The 17,656-nt window shown below is 40.6% G+C and overlaps 1 protein-coding gene across 1 annotated transcript in view; it reads right to left on the reverse strand.

The window, feature by feature from the left end:
* The window catches only part of CACNA1D (calcium voltage-gated channel subunit alpha1 D), a 324,758-nt gene that overhangs the window by 96,573 nt on the left and 210,529 nt on the right, over positions 1-17,656 (reverse strand). The window contains exons 16-22 of the mRNA XM_084634450.1: positions 17,280-17,394; positions 16,530-16,599; positions 15,668-15,737; positions 13,846-13,990; positions 11,734-11,863; positions 6,698-6,757; positions 1,441-1,547 (exon numbers count right to left, since the gene is read on the reverse strand). Coding sequence (XP_084490576.1) covers positions 1,441-1,547; positions 6,698-6,757; positions 11,734-11,863; positions 13,846-13,990; positions 15,668-15,737; positions 16,530-16,599; positions 17,280-17,394 — 697 coding nt within the window. The remainder of the gene's footprint in view (positions 1-1,440; positions 1,548-6,697; positions 6,758-11,733; positions 11,864-13,845; positions 13,991-15,667; positions 15,738-16,529; positions 16,600-17,279; positions 17,395-17,656) is intronic.

The raw sequence follows: 17,656 nt of genomic DNA on the forward strand, positions 1-17,656 counted from the left end.
GCAATTAATTGATCTTTGACTATTAGCAGTAAATATGCCCAATGGACTGTGATGGGATGTTAGATGGGGTGGGATCTGAGTTACTACAGAGAATTCTTTCCTGGGTGTCTGGCTGGTGAGTCTTGCCCACATGCTCAGGGTTTAGCTGATCACAATATTTGGGGTCGGGAAGGAATTTTCCTCCAGGGCAGACTGGCAGAGGCCCTGGGGGTTTTTCACCTTCCTCTGCAGCGTGGGGCACAGGTCACTTGCTGGAGGATTCTCTGCACTTTGAAGTCTTTAAATCACGATTGGAGGACTTCAATAGCTCAGACATAGGTTAGGGGTTTATTACAGGAGTGGGTGGGTGAGATTCTGTGGCCTGTGTTGTGCAGGGGGTCAGAGTGGATGATCATGGTGGTCCCTTCTGACCTTGAAGTCTATGAAGTCTATGACTGGTGTGGTACTACCTGCCTCGTTGAATAACATAATTAATGAGATACTAGAGCAACCAGTGATAGGTAGAGTAGTGGAATAAAAATTGAGGAACAAGTTAATGATGCCCTACTCTTGCTCATTTCTAAGTCAATGGGAATTTTACTGTTGATTTCAAGTGCAGCAGAATTGAGCCCTTGACAAAGTAGTGGGAGCTGGAGTCTATTCTTAGATGGCTGTGGCTTGCCTGATCACAAGGGTAAAAAAATCCCGCTTCACCACCAATTATAGTTCTAAATGGCACAAGGCTACTATTTTGTCATGGAAATCATGGTATTCTCACTAATTGTGAATTTGAATAAAGTCTGCGATCCCTGCACTGGCCAGTGACGGTGCCTTTCCCCTCCAGGTTGCAACCTGACCCACAAGGTCACAGCACCACTCAGGTTTGATGTATCTGCCCTTCCATAGATGGAAACAGAGGAGCAGATATACCAAACCCGAATGGTACTGTGACCACCTGGGTATGGTTGCAATGCCTGGAACAGGGAGCTGGTCCCAGCCGCACAGGACAGGAGGTACTGCTGCAGACGGAGCGTGGGGTGAGCTCACTCTCCAACAGCACCCCACCCTGTATGACACATATTTCTTTTCCTGCACCTCTGCCATGAAATGTATTAACATTTTATCCAAAAAAATCGTAACCTTATGCATAAGCTGCAACATACCAAGGAGTAGCTCTGTGAGTTACCCCTCTCAGGCACAATGCCCTCAGCTTATCCTGCTCTGGTGTGAAGGTAGGGAAGTAGTAATTTACTGCTGGCCCATACTTGAATTATAACATTTTCTATGCCACATTTTATTGCTCTGGAGGTGGAGGGGGAGTAACTAAATGCTAATTCTGCACACCCAGACTCAAGATATGAATAAAGGTGGCAGAATCTAATCCCTTACAAAGGGCCACTTTTACTTTAAAACCCCCGAGGAAAAAATATAGGCCACTTAAAATGTAACTGTAATACTTACTGAATCCCAAACGACACCAGAGAAACACCCACAACTAGCAAATCCAGCAAATTGAAGTAATTCCTGCAGAAAGACCCTTTGTGAAGGAATGCTCCAAAAGCTGTCATCTAAAAATAGAATGGTTACACATTTACTCTCTGTTTTTCTTCATTTAACCTGAAATTTAGGCTGTTTACAAGACATCTGTTGAGGCTGCAAATGTATAATCAAATATTTTATTGGTTACAATAATTAATATACAAAAAACAGTCTGAATATATATTCCTCCAAATTAAACAATTTGCATTTAAGCAACAGAACGAGATGTGGTAGTTGTTCTGGATATCAAAATGTTACACTTCTGTGTGTGTACAAAAGCTGAACTGATTAGGCCTTTACCATAGCACAGTAAAGGGGCTGCAAAAGCCTGGGAGAAAAATCTCATGCAGAAGCAGTGCAGGGCTGTTATATGCGGCCTTAGGCTGTCCCCCCTCACTGCCCCCACTGTAGGGGATGTGCTGGCTCACAAAGGGGTGTATCAGGGGATAGGGGAGGGAGTAGCTGTAGTGTTGAGGGTGACAGCCCTTCCCATCTGCGAAGTAGCCCACAGGTAGCTATCGAGAGATTGCAGTTAATTAGAGCAGCCTCTGTTCTATATTATGCTAGAGACTGTCCTGGCCTTGGGTGCAGGCAGAATTTGGGAAGCACAGAGATGTTCTCGGGTGGTACAAAACACTCAAGTCTATTACAGATATCTCTAACTTAATTAAGGTTATATATTGGTTCAAAAATGGATAGATGGAAACCTATTAAACCAATTATAAACATAAAACAGGCATTTCAAATAGAATTTTCTTTTTATGTATGGATTTTAATGGGTATAGATTGTACCACACCAAATCTGAACAAAAGTTGTCGGTACTGTCAAAATACCTGGTTGTCAGATAGACCCAGTTCATCTGCTATGTGAATACAGAATCTAATCTTCTAAGGTTCTAAATACCTCTTGGGAATTGCTGAGCACCCTCAACTACCATTGATTTCAAGGAGAATTAAGAGGCACTCAGTATCTCTCAGGAAGTGCTTGTTATTATCTCATAGTACTGGGCCCATAATCCCATTCATTAGCTAGAAAGAAAAAGCTGCCAACCTATAACATGGTGGTCTGGCCCCTTAGGGTATTTCTACACAGCCCACAAGCCGCTAAGCCCAGGTTGATAGACTTGGGTTCACGGGGCTGAAGTTAAAAACAGCAGTATAAACATTGCAGTTTTGATGGGAGCTCGGGCTCTGAAGCCTTGGGGTGGGGATAGCCCCTGAGCTCCAGTCCAAGCGCTGACTGCACAGCTATTTTTGGCACTGTAGCATGAGTCCTGCGTCTTGACTCTGGCTTGGAGGCTCACTTCCGCAGGCCATCACTGGCTATGTAGACATACCCTTAAGGACCAAGGGGTATGTGGGAACAGCTGGCTCTGTTCTGGAGGAAAGCCCATCAGGCATGGTCCTTGGAATCAGCAAACCCTGCTGAACAACACCCAATGATTGGGTCTGATTCCCAGCTGGAGGTTATAAATGAGGGTCCCGGCTCCAAGAGCGGGTGAGGGGCACACATTCTCCTGTGGTTGCAGCAGAAGGCTGCAGGAAGGCCCCATGGATCCAAGTCCTAGGCTGGGAAGGTCCAGACCCTTCAGTTACCAGAGACCAGATGCCCCACGGTCTCAGCCAAGAACAAGACTATTAATTTTGTTATTGTCCTACATTTCCTTTTTGTTTTGTGTTGGAGACTAAACAGAGCCCTGGGGAAAGAGGCTATAAACTGAACTAGGAGTGGCTGTTTGTCCCAGAGTGGTGATCAGCTCCATCAGTGAACACCTTAAAAAAAGATTCCACAAGTTATAAGTATATGTGTCCTACAACATATATCACTGTTTATGGGCTTGATCCTTGCAGCCCTTTCACACAAGAGCTCTTGTTAGCTTCAGTGGGCATTACACGTCTGAAAAGGGCTGCTGGATCCAGAGACTGTTCTTTCTTTTATATGTCCTTCTGTTCTCATCTTCCTGTTAATCTTTCCCTCTTTGTGAGCCAAATGTTGCTCACCTGCTAAATATCCCCAAAGGTAGAAGAACAAAAACCTATTTTTAATACAAGCCCGAAGCTTACTGAAGTGAGATGTATGGAGACAATAAAGTCCACATAATATTCACAACTGTATTCTCACATGATCATATAGAGCACATCCTCTACCTATCCATATATCTGTCTGTCTATTCATTCCATCCCCATCACCATAGTGTGTGGGCACCTTCATAGTTAGTGTAACATGGGACACTCCCACACTGAAAGATACAGTTGTATAAAAAGACAGATCTAAGTCTCACCATATTTATATGGCTGCCCTCTCCTTTAATAATTATAAGTCCCATTTGAAGTCTTTGACAAAAACCATTATGCAAAAAAAACAGCTTGTTCTTTAAAAGGGTCAAGGGCAAGGCTTGGAGGTGGATGAGAAGAGTTGAACATTGTTGCAGCTCTCACGCAATGGAAGCTCAGTAGTTGCCCAGAATGTACTCAACAGGGCGAGCTTCTACTGCTCTGTGCTCAGCTAGCGCTGCTGTCTCTTTCTTCTGTACAAAATTCCACAGGAGTGCTGACTGGCCTACGTAGGTATGCCATGGGCAGAACTGGGGCAGCGGCAGAAGTCTCACTCTGTCCCCTCTGCACTGCTCCAGGAGAGCAAACAGGATGGAAAGCTGGTTTAAAGAAACCAGTTGATTGGCACAGGTTTGTATAGTTGCTTCTGTATTCAGTCTTGACCCCCACATGGGGACATGTTGGAGTGGTCATGGCGCCAGTGAAATGGACCATAAGTGTTGTTCCAGCTGATGAAAATTAGACTAGCCCAGAAACTACTTTGACTTGCAACAGGAGCTAACCTAGCCCCAGTTCCCCCATAATTAAGGTTGAATTGGGTATTCGCATTTAAGCAGACATTCAATGTCTTTGCTATGTATGAAATTAATACTACATATCCTCCCCCAACTTACTGCACTTACTCTTTGAGATCAGAATTAGTTTTCTGAGAATTTACTTCTAGTGACACTACATGATAATGATAGAGGCTTTTTTAAACATTGATGATCCCACATTAGATTATACTTACATTTTAAAGAGTTTTTCATTCTGCCCCTCCCCTGTGGTGTCACTACAGGGCAGAGTTAAGGTTTCATGTGTGTCTTAACTGCGTATTTCTGTATCTTACTATGGATTTCTTTATGTTTTAATCTTAACTCTGAATTTTTTGGTTTTGATGCTTGTTTTGGGGATAATTATAACTTTCTTGTAATATATTTTACCTTTAAGTTACATTAACTCCAGTTTCATCTTTTTTTTTTTGGTCTGTAATTTAAATGAGATGTGCACATAATGTTCACTACATGTTTAACCCTGAATTAACTCTTGTTGTGAGTGTTTAGCAACAGGACTTGGCGTTGCAGAAAGCACAGTGCAAAACCCAGCATGGACAGTATGGAGAGCTCTAATCATAAGTAAGCATAGCCGAAGTTTGAGACATGTTAGTACAGCAACTTTACTGTTTTTACTTGTTTTGTCAAGTGTATAATTCTCTCTGCTCATCTCTCAGCATTGCTTTGATTTAACAATGGCAAGGACCATAGGAGGTTTTCACTTTCCTTGGCAGCATGGAGCTTGGATCTTCTGCTGGGCTCATCTGGGCATGTCTCACCTGATCAGTTCCCTGCCATTCAGTACATTGGTGACCCCTCAGTCTTTCCTGTCCTCTGTCTGGGGCTCACAGCAGTTTCATCCCCTAGGGACTGAAATGCTTTAGTCTAACCCAAGTTATTGGTGAAGTGAGCTGTAGCTCACGAAAGCTTATGCTCTAATAAATTGGTTAGTCTCTAAGGTGCCACAAGTACTCCTTTTCTTTTTGCCAAGTTATTGGGTTCAATATAGGATTATCTGGGTGAAATTTAATGGCCTGTGTTATACAGGAGGTCAGACTAGATAATCTAATGGTCCCTTCTTGCCTTAAACTCTATGGAACTATGAAACAATAAATAATAAGAATACTTAGTACTTATGCTAGCATTTTACATCTTCAGAGCTCTTTACAACTATTAACTAATTTATTATTTTCTTAGCAGGCTCCTCACTACTGAATATAAGAAATCATGGGATATAAGCAGGAGTAGGTGAACATTTACAAACATAAAAATAGTTTACTATATAAAATACAGGTTATCTTGTAAACAGCCCAAATATTGCATTATCTGGTATTAATCAAAATGCACTGTGAAAAGAACAAACCAATATGAACAAAGCTGGTAGAAGAGTTTTTGTTATGCTTAATCCTCAGCTGGAAATGCAAAGTTTATGTACGGATTCTTACTGTACCAAAAATTCACTGGTATATGTCAAAGCTAGTCAACAAGTGACGTATGGCTGTTGTTCATTGCGTGAAGCTTTCAAGCATCTTGTGATGGCTATAAAATGTATATAGCTCTAAAGAAGTCTTTTATACATATCTAATTATTCTTCATGATTCATTCTCCATTTGTCACCTAGACTGCACCAGGTAAACATAAACCCTAGTTTTACTGCTGCTTTGCCAGAGTAATCTTCATATATCTAAAAGTTGAGTAGCCCCAGTGTATGGTCTTAATAATCAGTACACAAACTGTACATTCAGATATCAGTTCTGAACTCATGCATGGGTAATACATTTAAGCAAGCATATTTATGCCTTTCTGAGTATTTAAATGTATGCCCAAGATAAGATAAAATGCAAAGTATCTTAGACTATATATAAACACAATATATCTTGCAAGTCCTGTTGCAAGAAAATAGTTGTCTACTATTTTAGCTCTATGAATATAGTTCAGCAAGAGAAATGAGAAAATCCATGCTCCCTCTTTAAAAGATTTATGATCTTTTTGGAAATGCCAGAACAAGGAGGAGGAAAGCTCATGCGCAGTGAATTATTTTTCCCTTTTCTGACAAACTGTAAGTGTAAAAAAGGGTAAAAAATGAATTATTAAATTGATGTGATGATAAAAAGTAGCTTCTACATGCACCCAAAGGTCAAAGATAACCAATCAAAACTATAAAATATTGTCAAATTAAAAAATCCTTTGGTTTAAAAAGAGTTTAGCTTTGATCGTTTAGGGAAAAGGTGGAGAACACTTCAAGTGCCTTTTCTTGGAAGGTGACACACAAGGAAAATCCTTTTAAACAAACTTCTTTATAAACCTGTTACCTTCAAAATGATCTCAAATGTAAACATACTAGTGAAGACATAATCTGCATACCCTAGGATCTGGAAGGTAAACAAAAAGTTACAAACATTATTGCTAAAGCTGCTATTGAGCTAACAAGGATCAATTAACAATTCATTACCTTTAACAGGATTTCAACAGTAAAGATGGCTGTGAAAGCATAGTCAAAGTAACCAAGTATCTGCAAGGTATAATATGTGCCACAGTAAGAAATCCATCTATAAATAAATATTTACAATTTAGATCACGTGCACAAAAATACCTACTTTAATCTAAGAATTTAGTTGGGAAATGTAGGCAAAGTAATTTGAACTTTTAGCTGCTGCATAACTATTTTTTGTCTATTTTAAAGTTCATTAGAAGTTACTAAGTTCAAAGTGAGATTTCTTCTATCATAAAATGATAGGACCAAATATGCAATATTTTCTTTCAATTTAGACCTTTCTCCTATCAGTAGGGCCCTACCAAATTCACGGCCATGAAAAATGCGTCACGGACCATGAAATCTGGTGTCCCGCGTGAAACCTGGTCTCCCCCAAGAAATCTGGTCTTTTGTGTATATAGTATACAGATTTCACATGGGAAACCAGCGTTTCTCAAACAGGAGGTCCTGACCCAAAATGGGGCTACGGTGGGTTGCAAGGTTACTGTAGGGGGTCCATGGTATTGCCACCTTTACTTTTGCGCTGCCTTCAGAGTTAGATGGCCGGAGAGCAGTGGCTGCTGGCCATGCTCTGGAGGCAGCACCTCGCCACTGGCGGCGCAGAAGTAAGTCTGGCAATATTGAGACTCCGCTACAATAACCTTGCGAGCCTCCCCCACAACATCCTTTTGGGTCAGGACCTCTATAGTTACAACACCATTGAATTTCAGATTTAAATATATGAAATCATGAGATTTATGATTTTTAAAATCCTATGACTGTGAAATTGACCAAAATGGACTGTGAATTTGGTAGGGACCTACCTATCAGCTTTCAGATGTTCTTTCTTCTGATTCCAATATACTTACAGACTCTCACACAAACAAAAGCTTATTAATAATGTACTTTTTCCATCACAGTATTGAATCGAAAAATTAGACTGTCATATACTTTGTCAGATTTACTAAATCAGTCTAAATATTGCTATGTGTATTTTGTTGCTGTGGTAGGCGGTATGTACTGGCTACAGGATCACATAGCAAAATTAATGAATAAGTAAAGTACCTAAAATCTACTAACACATTTACTTTTTCTCTTGTATTTTGGCATATATAGCTGTGAGTAATTTATGGAAAATTAAATAAAAATAACAGTAGAGTCAAAGGTGATGTGCAGAGCTTTCAGAATGACCTTGGGTGAAATCCTCACTCCGCTGAAGTCAATGGGAGCTTTGCCATAGACTTCAAGAAAGCAAGGATTTCACCTGTGTAAGGAAACAGTGCATTTATCTTTAGCACCTACCCAGGGCAACTAACAAGCAATCCAACATTAGTTTTCCTTTCAAGGGAATTACCCAACTACGCATTTGTTCTTCCGGTCAGAAACATGATGCCGGTGATCAGCAGCTAATGAAATGGCAGGGAAAATTCAATAATGGACAACAGGGAAAAGGGGCCCATATTAGATTAGACACAGGGAAATCTACTTTTCATTTCAGCCAAAGCTCAGATGCTTCTGGTTCCTGCAATAGCTGAAAAAATATAAATAGCAAAGCCTTTCAGCAAAGACTGGCAAGAGACCTATTCTAGAATATCAGAGGAAGTACTGCAAACCATTACACTGCAGCATGAAAACAGTGTTTTATTTTGCCTTCTGAATTTTAGCAATGGAAGGAAGAGGTCACCAAGAACCACTTTTTCCCCTCACTATACCTGTGTTGGAGCTAGGCAAAACACTGGGGGTAGCACATTTTGAACTTGTCAGCTAGCACACAGAGAAAATATGACCTACTGGATCAGAGCTATAGCCAAGGCAGGCAGCCCCTCTTTCTGCATTCTTACTAATATAATGAGCTAGGTAAAGACAGCCCGGTTGTCACTGGGGATCAAACCCAGGACATTCACACCAAAAGCACTGGACACTACTGAGTTAAAGAAGTAACTCCTTCAGCTTTGAGCAGAAGGCTCCCATAGTCACATGGGTCAGCCTCTAAAAGAAGATGTGGTCCTGTGCATGAAGCCCCATTAGCAAAGCTTGCACTGAACAGATCTGAGGCCTACTGGAATTCAAGACCCAACTTGAGAGTCATTTAGAATGGGGCCCTATTTGTAGAGATATCATTTCCAGCAGCAAGGATCAAACTTTTCAGAACTTTCTGGACTTCAGCTTTCAAAACACAAATCCCTACCACCTGAGCTAACAGAACAGCACCAGTTGCTGTCACTAATTAGAAGGTTCTTTTACTCACTGGGGCCAGCCACTGTGGGAAACATGGTTGTATGTATTAGGTCAATGTAGAATCCAGATGCCGGAGTATAGGCGCAACACACTGCACATCTCTGAAGGGCAAGGAGCACACCTGGCCCCACCTCCACTTCCCTCAGGCGTTCTGCCTGTGTGCCCCCTGCAAAGGGATAATCCTTTACAGCCTGTCTATTCAGGAGCTACACCTGCTCAGCATTCTTCTAGCTGCAAAAGACAGTATTCAGCCCTTCAAACTGTTTCCAGAGTAAGTCTCATACTGTGGGTGGAACTCAAGGATTTGCTACTTGCTGTCTCTTCCTTATCTGTTAGTGTGACTTATTTATATGAATATACTTAACCAGATTGTATAGATAGGAAAAGCACATATTTCCACTGAATATTTTATGAAGGAATACAAGTGTCTGTGCTCTGACCTCTTTTTACCTCTAAACAAAGTTAAGATTTTTTAAAACATTTTTTTTCTTCTATTGTCAAGCGCCAAGTTCTGTGGACCACACAGCAACCCCTCCCCCGCTCCAGGTTTCAGAGCCCAGGCTCTCACCCGAGCGTGAATGTCTACACTGCTATTTTTAGCCCCATAGCACAGGTCCCATAAGCCCAAGTCAGTTGACCTGGGCTCTGAGGCTCATTGCTGCAAGTCTTTATTTGCAGTGTAAATGCACCTGCTGAGGCCTGGAAGAGGTCAGGGCCTCTATTCAATCCCCCTCTGATCCTGCCCCATCTTCCTTCTGCAGGGTCTGAAGAGGCTATTGGAGCCGCAGAGCAGCCTCCGTACATCAAACTACAGGCAAGAGAAAGAGGGGGCCTGGTGATATAAGCTCAGTCATAGCAACCCAACATTCCCTATATGGTATTCCCTATAGCAGGGATCAGCAACCTTTGGCACACGGACCATCAGGGTAGGCCCCTGACGGGACAGGACGGTTTGTTTACCTGCTGTGTCTGCAGGTTCAGCCGATCGCAGCTCCCACTGGCAGAGGTTCGTCGTCCCAGGCCAATGAGGGCTGCGGGAAGCGGCGGCCACCACATTCCTCAGCCCGCGCCGCTTCCCACAGCTCCCATTGGCCTGGGACGGTGAACTATGGAAATCGGCAATCGGCCAAACCTGCGGATGTGGCAGATAAACAAACCATCCCAGCCCGCCAGGGGATTACCTTGATGGGCCGCGTGCCAAAGGTTGTCGATCCCTGCCCTATAGGGTTGCTTCTTTACATTTCTTCTTCGTAACAACAATTTCATACTTATATAAAGTGTATAAAGCTGATAGGAAGCTGAGGGGCTTCTTCTTTACATCACTAATGCTGGATATGCAGCAGTGGTGAAATGTTAGGAGATACGATATTGGGCCGGAGTATGCACTCCTTGTATCTAACTCAGTTTGTATAAGGTCACCCATCACCATGGTATATGAGTGCCAAGCAAAGCTCCTGTTGAACTCAAGAGCACAGAGTACTCTAGATGGGTACAGTGCTTGTTTCAGCTATAGGGAGCCATTTTCAGGTAACATGGTTATCTACTTAACAAATGAGCTCCTCTTTTGTTGGATTGTAACTCACCCACCCATTTTTCATGGGAACCTTAAGGGTGCCTAGAATTATAGTGATTTTTTTTTACTCTGTGGTTACTGTTTTAAAATTATTTAAGTAGAAAAACATATGTATAAATCACATCCAACCTAACCGCTTCGTAGTGGTCATTTCAGACATTTAAGATGAATACAGCAGAAGTTTTATATTTCTGAATTTGAAAGAAAGAAAGAAAGAAAGAAAGAAAGAAAGAAAGAAAAAGACAATTTCTCAAGCTGACCATTAAAAATCAGACTGCAACTGCTGAACAGTATTACTTTGTTAATGTATGAATATCTTCATACACAGAAGTGATAGGGCTGTCCATATGTCTGTGGATTCATCATAAGATAACTCTTGAATATATGAAAGAAGCAAATGGGAGAACAGGAGAAAAGAGATTTCTATTCATAGATGAATTGCATACCAATGTATGTAACACATGGCTCTCCAGAAACAGATACATTTCTACCTAGTACCTTTTTCTTTCGTTGTCAGGGTGTATAATGTACATTTATAAGCTGAAAATATATTCAAAATCAGATTCAAATAATAACACTTTTAAAAAATGAATTAAAATGTTCTGCTTTTCATGTCATAATTTTTTAAAATTAAATTGTTCATTTGATTTTTTTATTTACATGTGGCCTCATCCTGCCACCAATTACTCATGTAATTGAAATAACTAATTTGCATGAGAAAAGATCAGACCCATAACATCAACACAGATAAAAAGTAAAATTCATTTAGAATTAAAATATGCTCTCTCTGTTCCATGCATTACTTTTCAAAGGGATCCACGCTAGTTAGTAAAGGTAGTATAAATAGTATTTTATTCTTTGTAAAATTGTAAAATACTTAACGTTTTACTATGTGTAGCGAGAAAAAAAATCAAATATATGTAGACTAGTTAAAATGTGCTATCATGTAGGTCTACACTATAAAAATAAGCATATTCCAAGCATAATGATTACTTATTAGTCAGGAGGAAGGCATAATAAGTTAAAAATTTGTTATGTAGACTCATCGATGTATTTTTACTTACGTTATTTCGAAAAGAGTGACTGCGAATTGGGTCTTCTGCCGCTAGGGAAACACTGCTGAGCATGATGAAGACAAGGATGAGGTTTGTAAAGATGTGGTGGTTGATGAGCCTGTGGCATCCCACTCGAATTCTGAAAAAGAGGCAGAAAAATACGCATGTGTAAATAATTTACAGCAGGCAGGGCTCACAAAGAGCAAGTGTTCTAAGCTTCTCTGCCAAGCTTATGGCAACAATTCTAAGAGCAGGGCTGGATTCGGCTTTCAGATATACCCAGGTAAATCCAGAGCAACTGCTTTGATTTAAACTTTGGTAAAGGATTTCAAAATCTGGCCCATAGACTTTGAGGCTAGGATTGTCAAAGGAGTCTAAGGGAGTTAGGTTCCCAGTTCCCACTGATTTTCAATGGGATTTTGATGCCTAACTCCTCTAGGTTTCTTTTAAAACCCCAGTATTGGGCCACACTGTGCATATGCAAAGGGGTCCATGCTAGCAGATATTCCTATGAAGGAGTAAAGCCTTAATTTCAGGCTCAGTGAGAAAGGCTTAATTTCAGGCTCAATGAGTCTGGACCAACTCTCATTAAAGCCAATGAAAGTATTCCTAAATTGACTTTGTGGGAGTTGGACTGGGCTCAGTATCTCATTTAGATACTTCAGGGCTCTATTCAAACCAGAATTTCCTAATGAGGCTACCAGTTGTTCCAAGATTGTGCTTGCTACTAGGAAGCCACCACGTAATGCTGATTTCAGCTTTACACAGGATTAGAGTCATAGAACCCAGTTCGGGTCTCATTCCAGCTGAACACTTCAATAGAGTTACTTCACGTTTACATCAGTGGAAAAGCAGAATCAGCAGAATGAAATAGTTTTGAAAGCTTCCCATGAGAAGTCAGTGGGTTCTTAAGGAATCTATTCTCCTCTTAGTAAATAGAGGATTTCTGTATGTTCTGGTACTGTTAATTACCTTCCATGATAACAGAAGCTACCTAGGTTTCAGAGTAGCAGCCGTGTTAGTCTGTATTCGCAAAAAGAAAAGGAGTACTGTGGCACCTTAGAGACTAACCAATTTATTTGAGCATAAGCTTTCATGAGCTACAGCTCACTTTATCGGATGTATCCGATGAAGTGAGCTGTAGCTCATGAAAGCTTATGTTCAAATAAATTGGTTAGTCTCTAAGGTGTCACAAGTACTCCTTTTCTTTTTACTTTTTTAGTGAAGTTTGTCTTTCTGTGAAAAGTGCTGCTTGACAGGTCTGGAGACTGAAGTCATTTATTAACTGAATCAATATAACAAGGACAGCAGTCGAATAAACTGCCCCACACATACACTGCTCCACAAATGTTCCTCATACCTGACCTGGAAGGACCTCTAGTGGTGAGATGGTAACTCTGTTTCCAAGCCAAGTCATTCTTTAACTTGTATGCTGAGACTGCCAGTGAGATTGCTAATTGTGTTGATGGTTTTATGACGTGGACTCTACTCACTTCACATGCACAACTGAACAGCTACTAGATGGTCACAGGTTTCAGAGTAGCAGCCGTGTTAGTCTGTATCCGCAAAAAGAAAAGGAGGACTTGTGGCACCTTAGAGACTAACCAATTTATTTGAGCATAAGCTTTCATGAGCTACAGCTCACTTCATTGGATGCATTCAGTGGAGCTGTAGCTCACGAAAGCTTATGCTCAAATAAATTGGTTAATCTCTAAGGTGCCACAAGTCCTCCTTTTTTTAGATGGTCGCAGTTTCCATCGACTAACAAAACAGCTTTCTTCACCACTGCCCAAGTCTGGAATCATACCTAGAGATGAAAGGCTCTATATCCCAATCCCAATCCCAATTCCCTAAAGCATCCAGGTTTTATTGTTTTTATTTTTATTTTTTTCATTTATCTTTGCTTTTATTGTTATCTTCAATGCTGAATTTTGGAAAATACTACCATACCAATGGGATATAAGGAACCAAATTCATTTATTTAATGAAATATGTAAGGTCCAATCTTGCTCCCATTGAAGTCAATGGGAGTTCTGCCCTGGACTTCAGTGAGGGCAGAATTAGCTCTTCAGTGATGAAGCCCCCAGGCACAGAAGTGACATTTAGAAAGGTGATATTTACGGGTTGGTGCTGCTGAAAATGAAGAAGGCACTCCCTTCAGGAATTGGTGTTATCTTCTCCTTCATATTTAGTTCAGATATTCTTCGGGGACGTGGGCCAACTGGTACCTCTGGTTCATTTTCCTCATCTTCCTCATCTTCACCTACTTTAAATTAAACACTTTTTTACTAAAAATAAAAAAGATTAAATTTTTGTTCATAACAATATACAATTATTGCTTGTATTAAAATATATATTCAACAAATGGCATTAAAAATCTGTTACTTAATACAAAAACATTCCCATAGGTGTCAGAGACATATCTTTCATTAATCAATTTACACACCAAAGGGACTCTTTAGGGAGCTTTTCATAGTCATTTAGTGCCTAATTCCTATTGAAATTTAGTGCAGTGAGTCAAAGTCCTTACCACATCTTAGATGGAGAGGGGTAGTGGCTTTAGGTTAATTTTTGCAATGATTGGTGGCTTTCCCTCCACACATCCCATAACCTCTCACTTTCCTGTATATAAAGTCCAAGTAATTGGACTCTGCACAATGGTGGATGTTAATGCCACTCACCTGCCTCAGTGGGTGCAAAACCAGATGGGCAGTGATTGCCACAGCCCCATTAGAAAGGAAAAGGACAGCACATTCTGGAAGTGACACCTCCCCCCACCAGAGACTCTATCCACTCATTGGTCAGTAGGGGGAGGTAAGGAGCTGATTGGTCTGTCATTCTCTCATTTCATTAATTTAAACCCTACCCTGCGGCATGTGGAGCTCTATTTCAGCAGCCCAATCCTCACTTCCTGTAGATGTAGTTTTGGGAATGTGTTTGCAGATGCTGCAGGTCTGACCAAGGGCCTGTTTTGGGGGTCAGGAAAGAATATTTTCTCCCGTTGGGGCCAAACTGGCAGAGTCCTGGTAGGTTTTTTCACCTTCCTCACAGCATCCTCGAAGCACAGTTAGATTTAATAGGAATAGAATTCAGTCATTAGTGGTAGTACTTAGTAGGATATTAGTTAGTTGCAACTAGTGGACCATTAGCCTTGGTGAAAAGGCTAAAAGGGACGGTTCCCAGAAGTAAAAGACCTGGGATTTTGCTGATGGGCCTTGCAGTCATGGGATAGGAGGACACCTTGTTGCCTTCGTAGGTCAAGGTTCCCCCCATTTTAATACCATCTGTCCCCTTCCTGGGGTGTGTGAAATGATTCAGAAGAGCAGGCTGAGTCCTAGGGCTAGGCTGAGAAGAATCTATCCCAACCTGTGGGTTATATGGTAGGAGCCCTCCAACCCCTGCACTGGAACCACCTAAAATGCCTGGTAGATGAGAGTATGGGTAACAAGGTGGGTAGTGCCCCTCTCCTGTGTTAAGTTTAATAAAATTGCAGCCTGTCACTTAACATCCCTGCGTCTGTCCTCACTTGCCAATGTGTCTAGATCAAGGGTTCACAGAGCGGGTGGGAGGTAGTAGGATGTCTATAACAGCTCTACAGCTGGTGAGACAGAAGCAACCTGATTTTTGACTGAAATGTGTGTTAGCAGGAAGCCATCAGAAGCTCATAAGATGATATCTACCCATTTCAAGGAAGTTCCAGATTCTGCCCCAAATCCAGATAACTATTATTAGATGAGCCATCAGACTTTATGTGTATTCTCTAAATGGGCTGTAGAAAAAGCAATAGCACCGCATTCCACAGGCCAATATAACTGCTGACATCAGAGGGTCTAACTCCACTGACTTCAAAGGAATTGAGTCAAGACAAGGTAATGGTAAATGTGACTGTACATTTACAGTTCAATGTACTGACTTAAACATGTTTATAATCTTGCTGGCATACCTGGTACGTCGCAAGGTGGATAGGGGTCTTTGTCCTCATCTTCTCCTTCTCGATATTCAGCAATTGTAACCTATGGCAATGGCAAAAAGACACTTCAGAAGAAAATTAAACTTCAACATTTAATTGATGCATGTAGATGATCCAAAAAACAAAACAAATAAATTATTCAATACCAAAGAAGCCAGGTACATGCTTACTCTCTCAGTGTATCAACAGAGCCATGATGGTTTGATCACTTTGGAAGTGAGCAAGAGAGGAAAGCTGTAATCTTTGTTAAAAGTCTGGTTTTTTAAACCCTATATACATTTTTGTGATTCTACACTTAGGCAAAAAGATCTGCGGAATGTAATAGGGATAAAACCGGTAGGGTTCTATGGAAATTACATGGAGTGGTTTGAAAATTCCATAGGAAGTTTATAATTCAGTATTGCCTTCTAAAGGACTTTTCCAGCAGAAATCTACAAGGAGCCTAAAGCTATAGGTTATGCTAAACCTGACAATGTTAACTTACTCTATGCTCTAAAACTCCTCTCCCCAGAGAAATTGTAGGGGATCGGGAGGAGCAGGTACAGTCATTCTGCCAGGAGCTATGCATCCGTAGGAATGGTTTGGGCCTTTGAGGTGGTCTGAAATTACATGGATCTCATGTGAACAGCAGATTCTGTGGTCCCTACCCTTTGCCCATTCTGTGAGAATGAAAACCCTGTTCCATGACAACTTCCTGTCCCTTATGTGGGGGAAAAACACTTAGGAGAAAATGTGGCCCTAAAAAAGAAATCACATAGTGCACATCTGTGTTGAAAAGAACTTATTGGCATGAACACTTTTTAACAGTATAAAATATTTTTATAGAAATAAACACCTTATTATCCTTGGCCTTCTTTTGGTCACCTTCTGATTTGTCACCTTTTTTATTTTCCAGACTCTCTTTTCTAAAAAAAAAAAAAAAGAAAGAAAAACAAAACCAAACAACAAACCCCATTAAGTAAAGAGCAAAGACTGATGACAGAATGATTGTTAACTTATTCTACCCACTCTATTAAAAATGAAGAGGTCATGCCTATGGAAATATAGGTACTTGATTTGAAGGGACATTTACAGAGAAGACATACCACATACAAAGGTAATAAAGTGTGTTTCATCCCAGGGCACTAGATTCATTCAACAGATTATCCTTTTAAATATAACTCCAGAAACTAATTCCTTAAAAATGCAATGCATTGTCTTTATAGGAATACTAATGGATATACTGTGCTCTTGGATTCTTACACACAACTCTTATGGTTTCCATGGGACTACACTGACTTCAACTGGAGATTTGCTTGTTGTCTATGTAAGGTTGCAGAATTGGTCTAAACAGAAGTTGCACATATAGATCTAGGGATACAATCATATTTTAATTGCACAATGAATCCTATATTCCAATGTTTAAACCTCAGATGGATTATCACCATTCATTCCATCATCCCAAGATACCCAGTATGGCATCTTCTTTCCTTTTCTCTTAAATTAATAATCTATTAACCCTGCCAAGATATTCAAATAAAGGATTCAACACACTTGTAAGTGGGTGAATACTGAACTCCCATCTAGCACCCCAGTGCTATTTTACCTGGCATTCTTTTTCCTCTGCTTTTCTTCTGCTTCTTCTTTCTGAGCTGTATTCAGGCTTTCCGCATCTGCCAAGTTATCCACAGCAATGGCCAAAAAGACATTTAGCAAGATATCTGATTCAAATAATCTTAAGGACATTATGCATTACCACACTGTGTTGGTCTATTCCTTATCAGTATGAAATAATGACAGTGTCAGAGACATGAAACCCATGCTCCCAAACTAAGTATATAACTTTACAGAGCTGGATGTAGTGCTTATAATACCTTTACTTCCTGGGCCAAATTAATGCCTGCTGTAACTGCATTTAAGACAACAGAGTTACGCTAGTGATGCTTTAAGCCCATTGATTCTATCACAACAAGAATATACAGT

This window comes from Lepidochelys olivacea, assembly GCF_965140295.1.
Source record: "Lepidochelys olivacea isolate rLepOli2 genome assembly, chromosome: 7".
In the NCBI taxonomy this organism is placed as follows: Eukaryota; Metazoa; Chordata; order Testudines; family Cheloniidae; genus Lepidochelys; species Lepidochelys olivacea.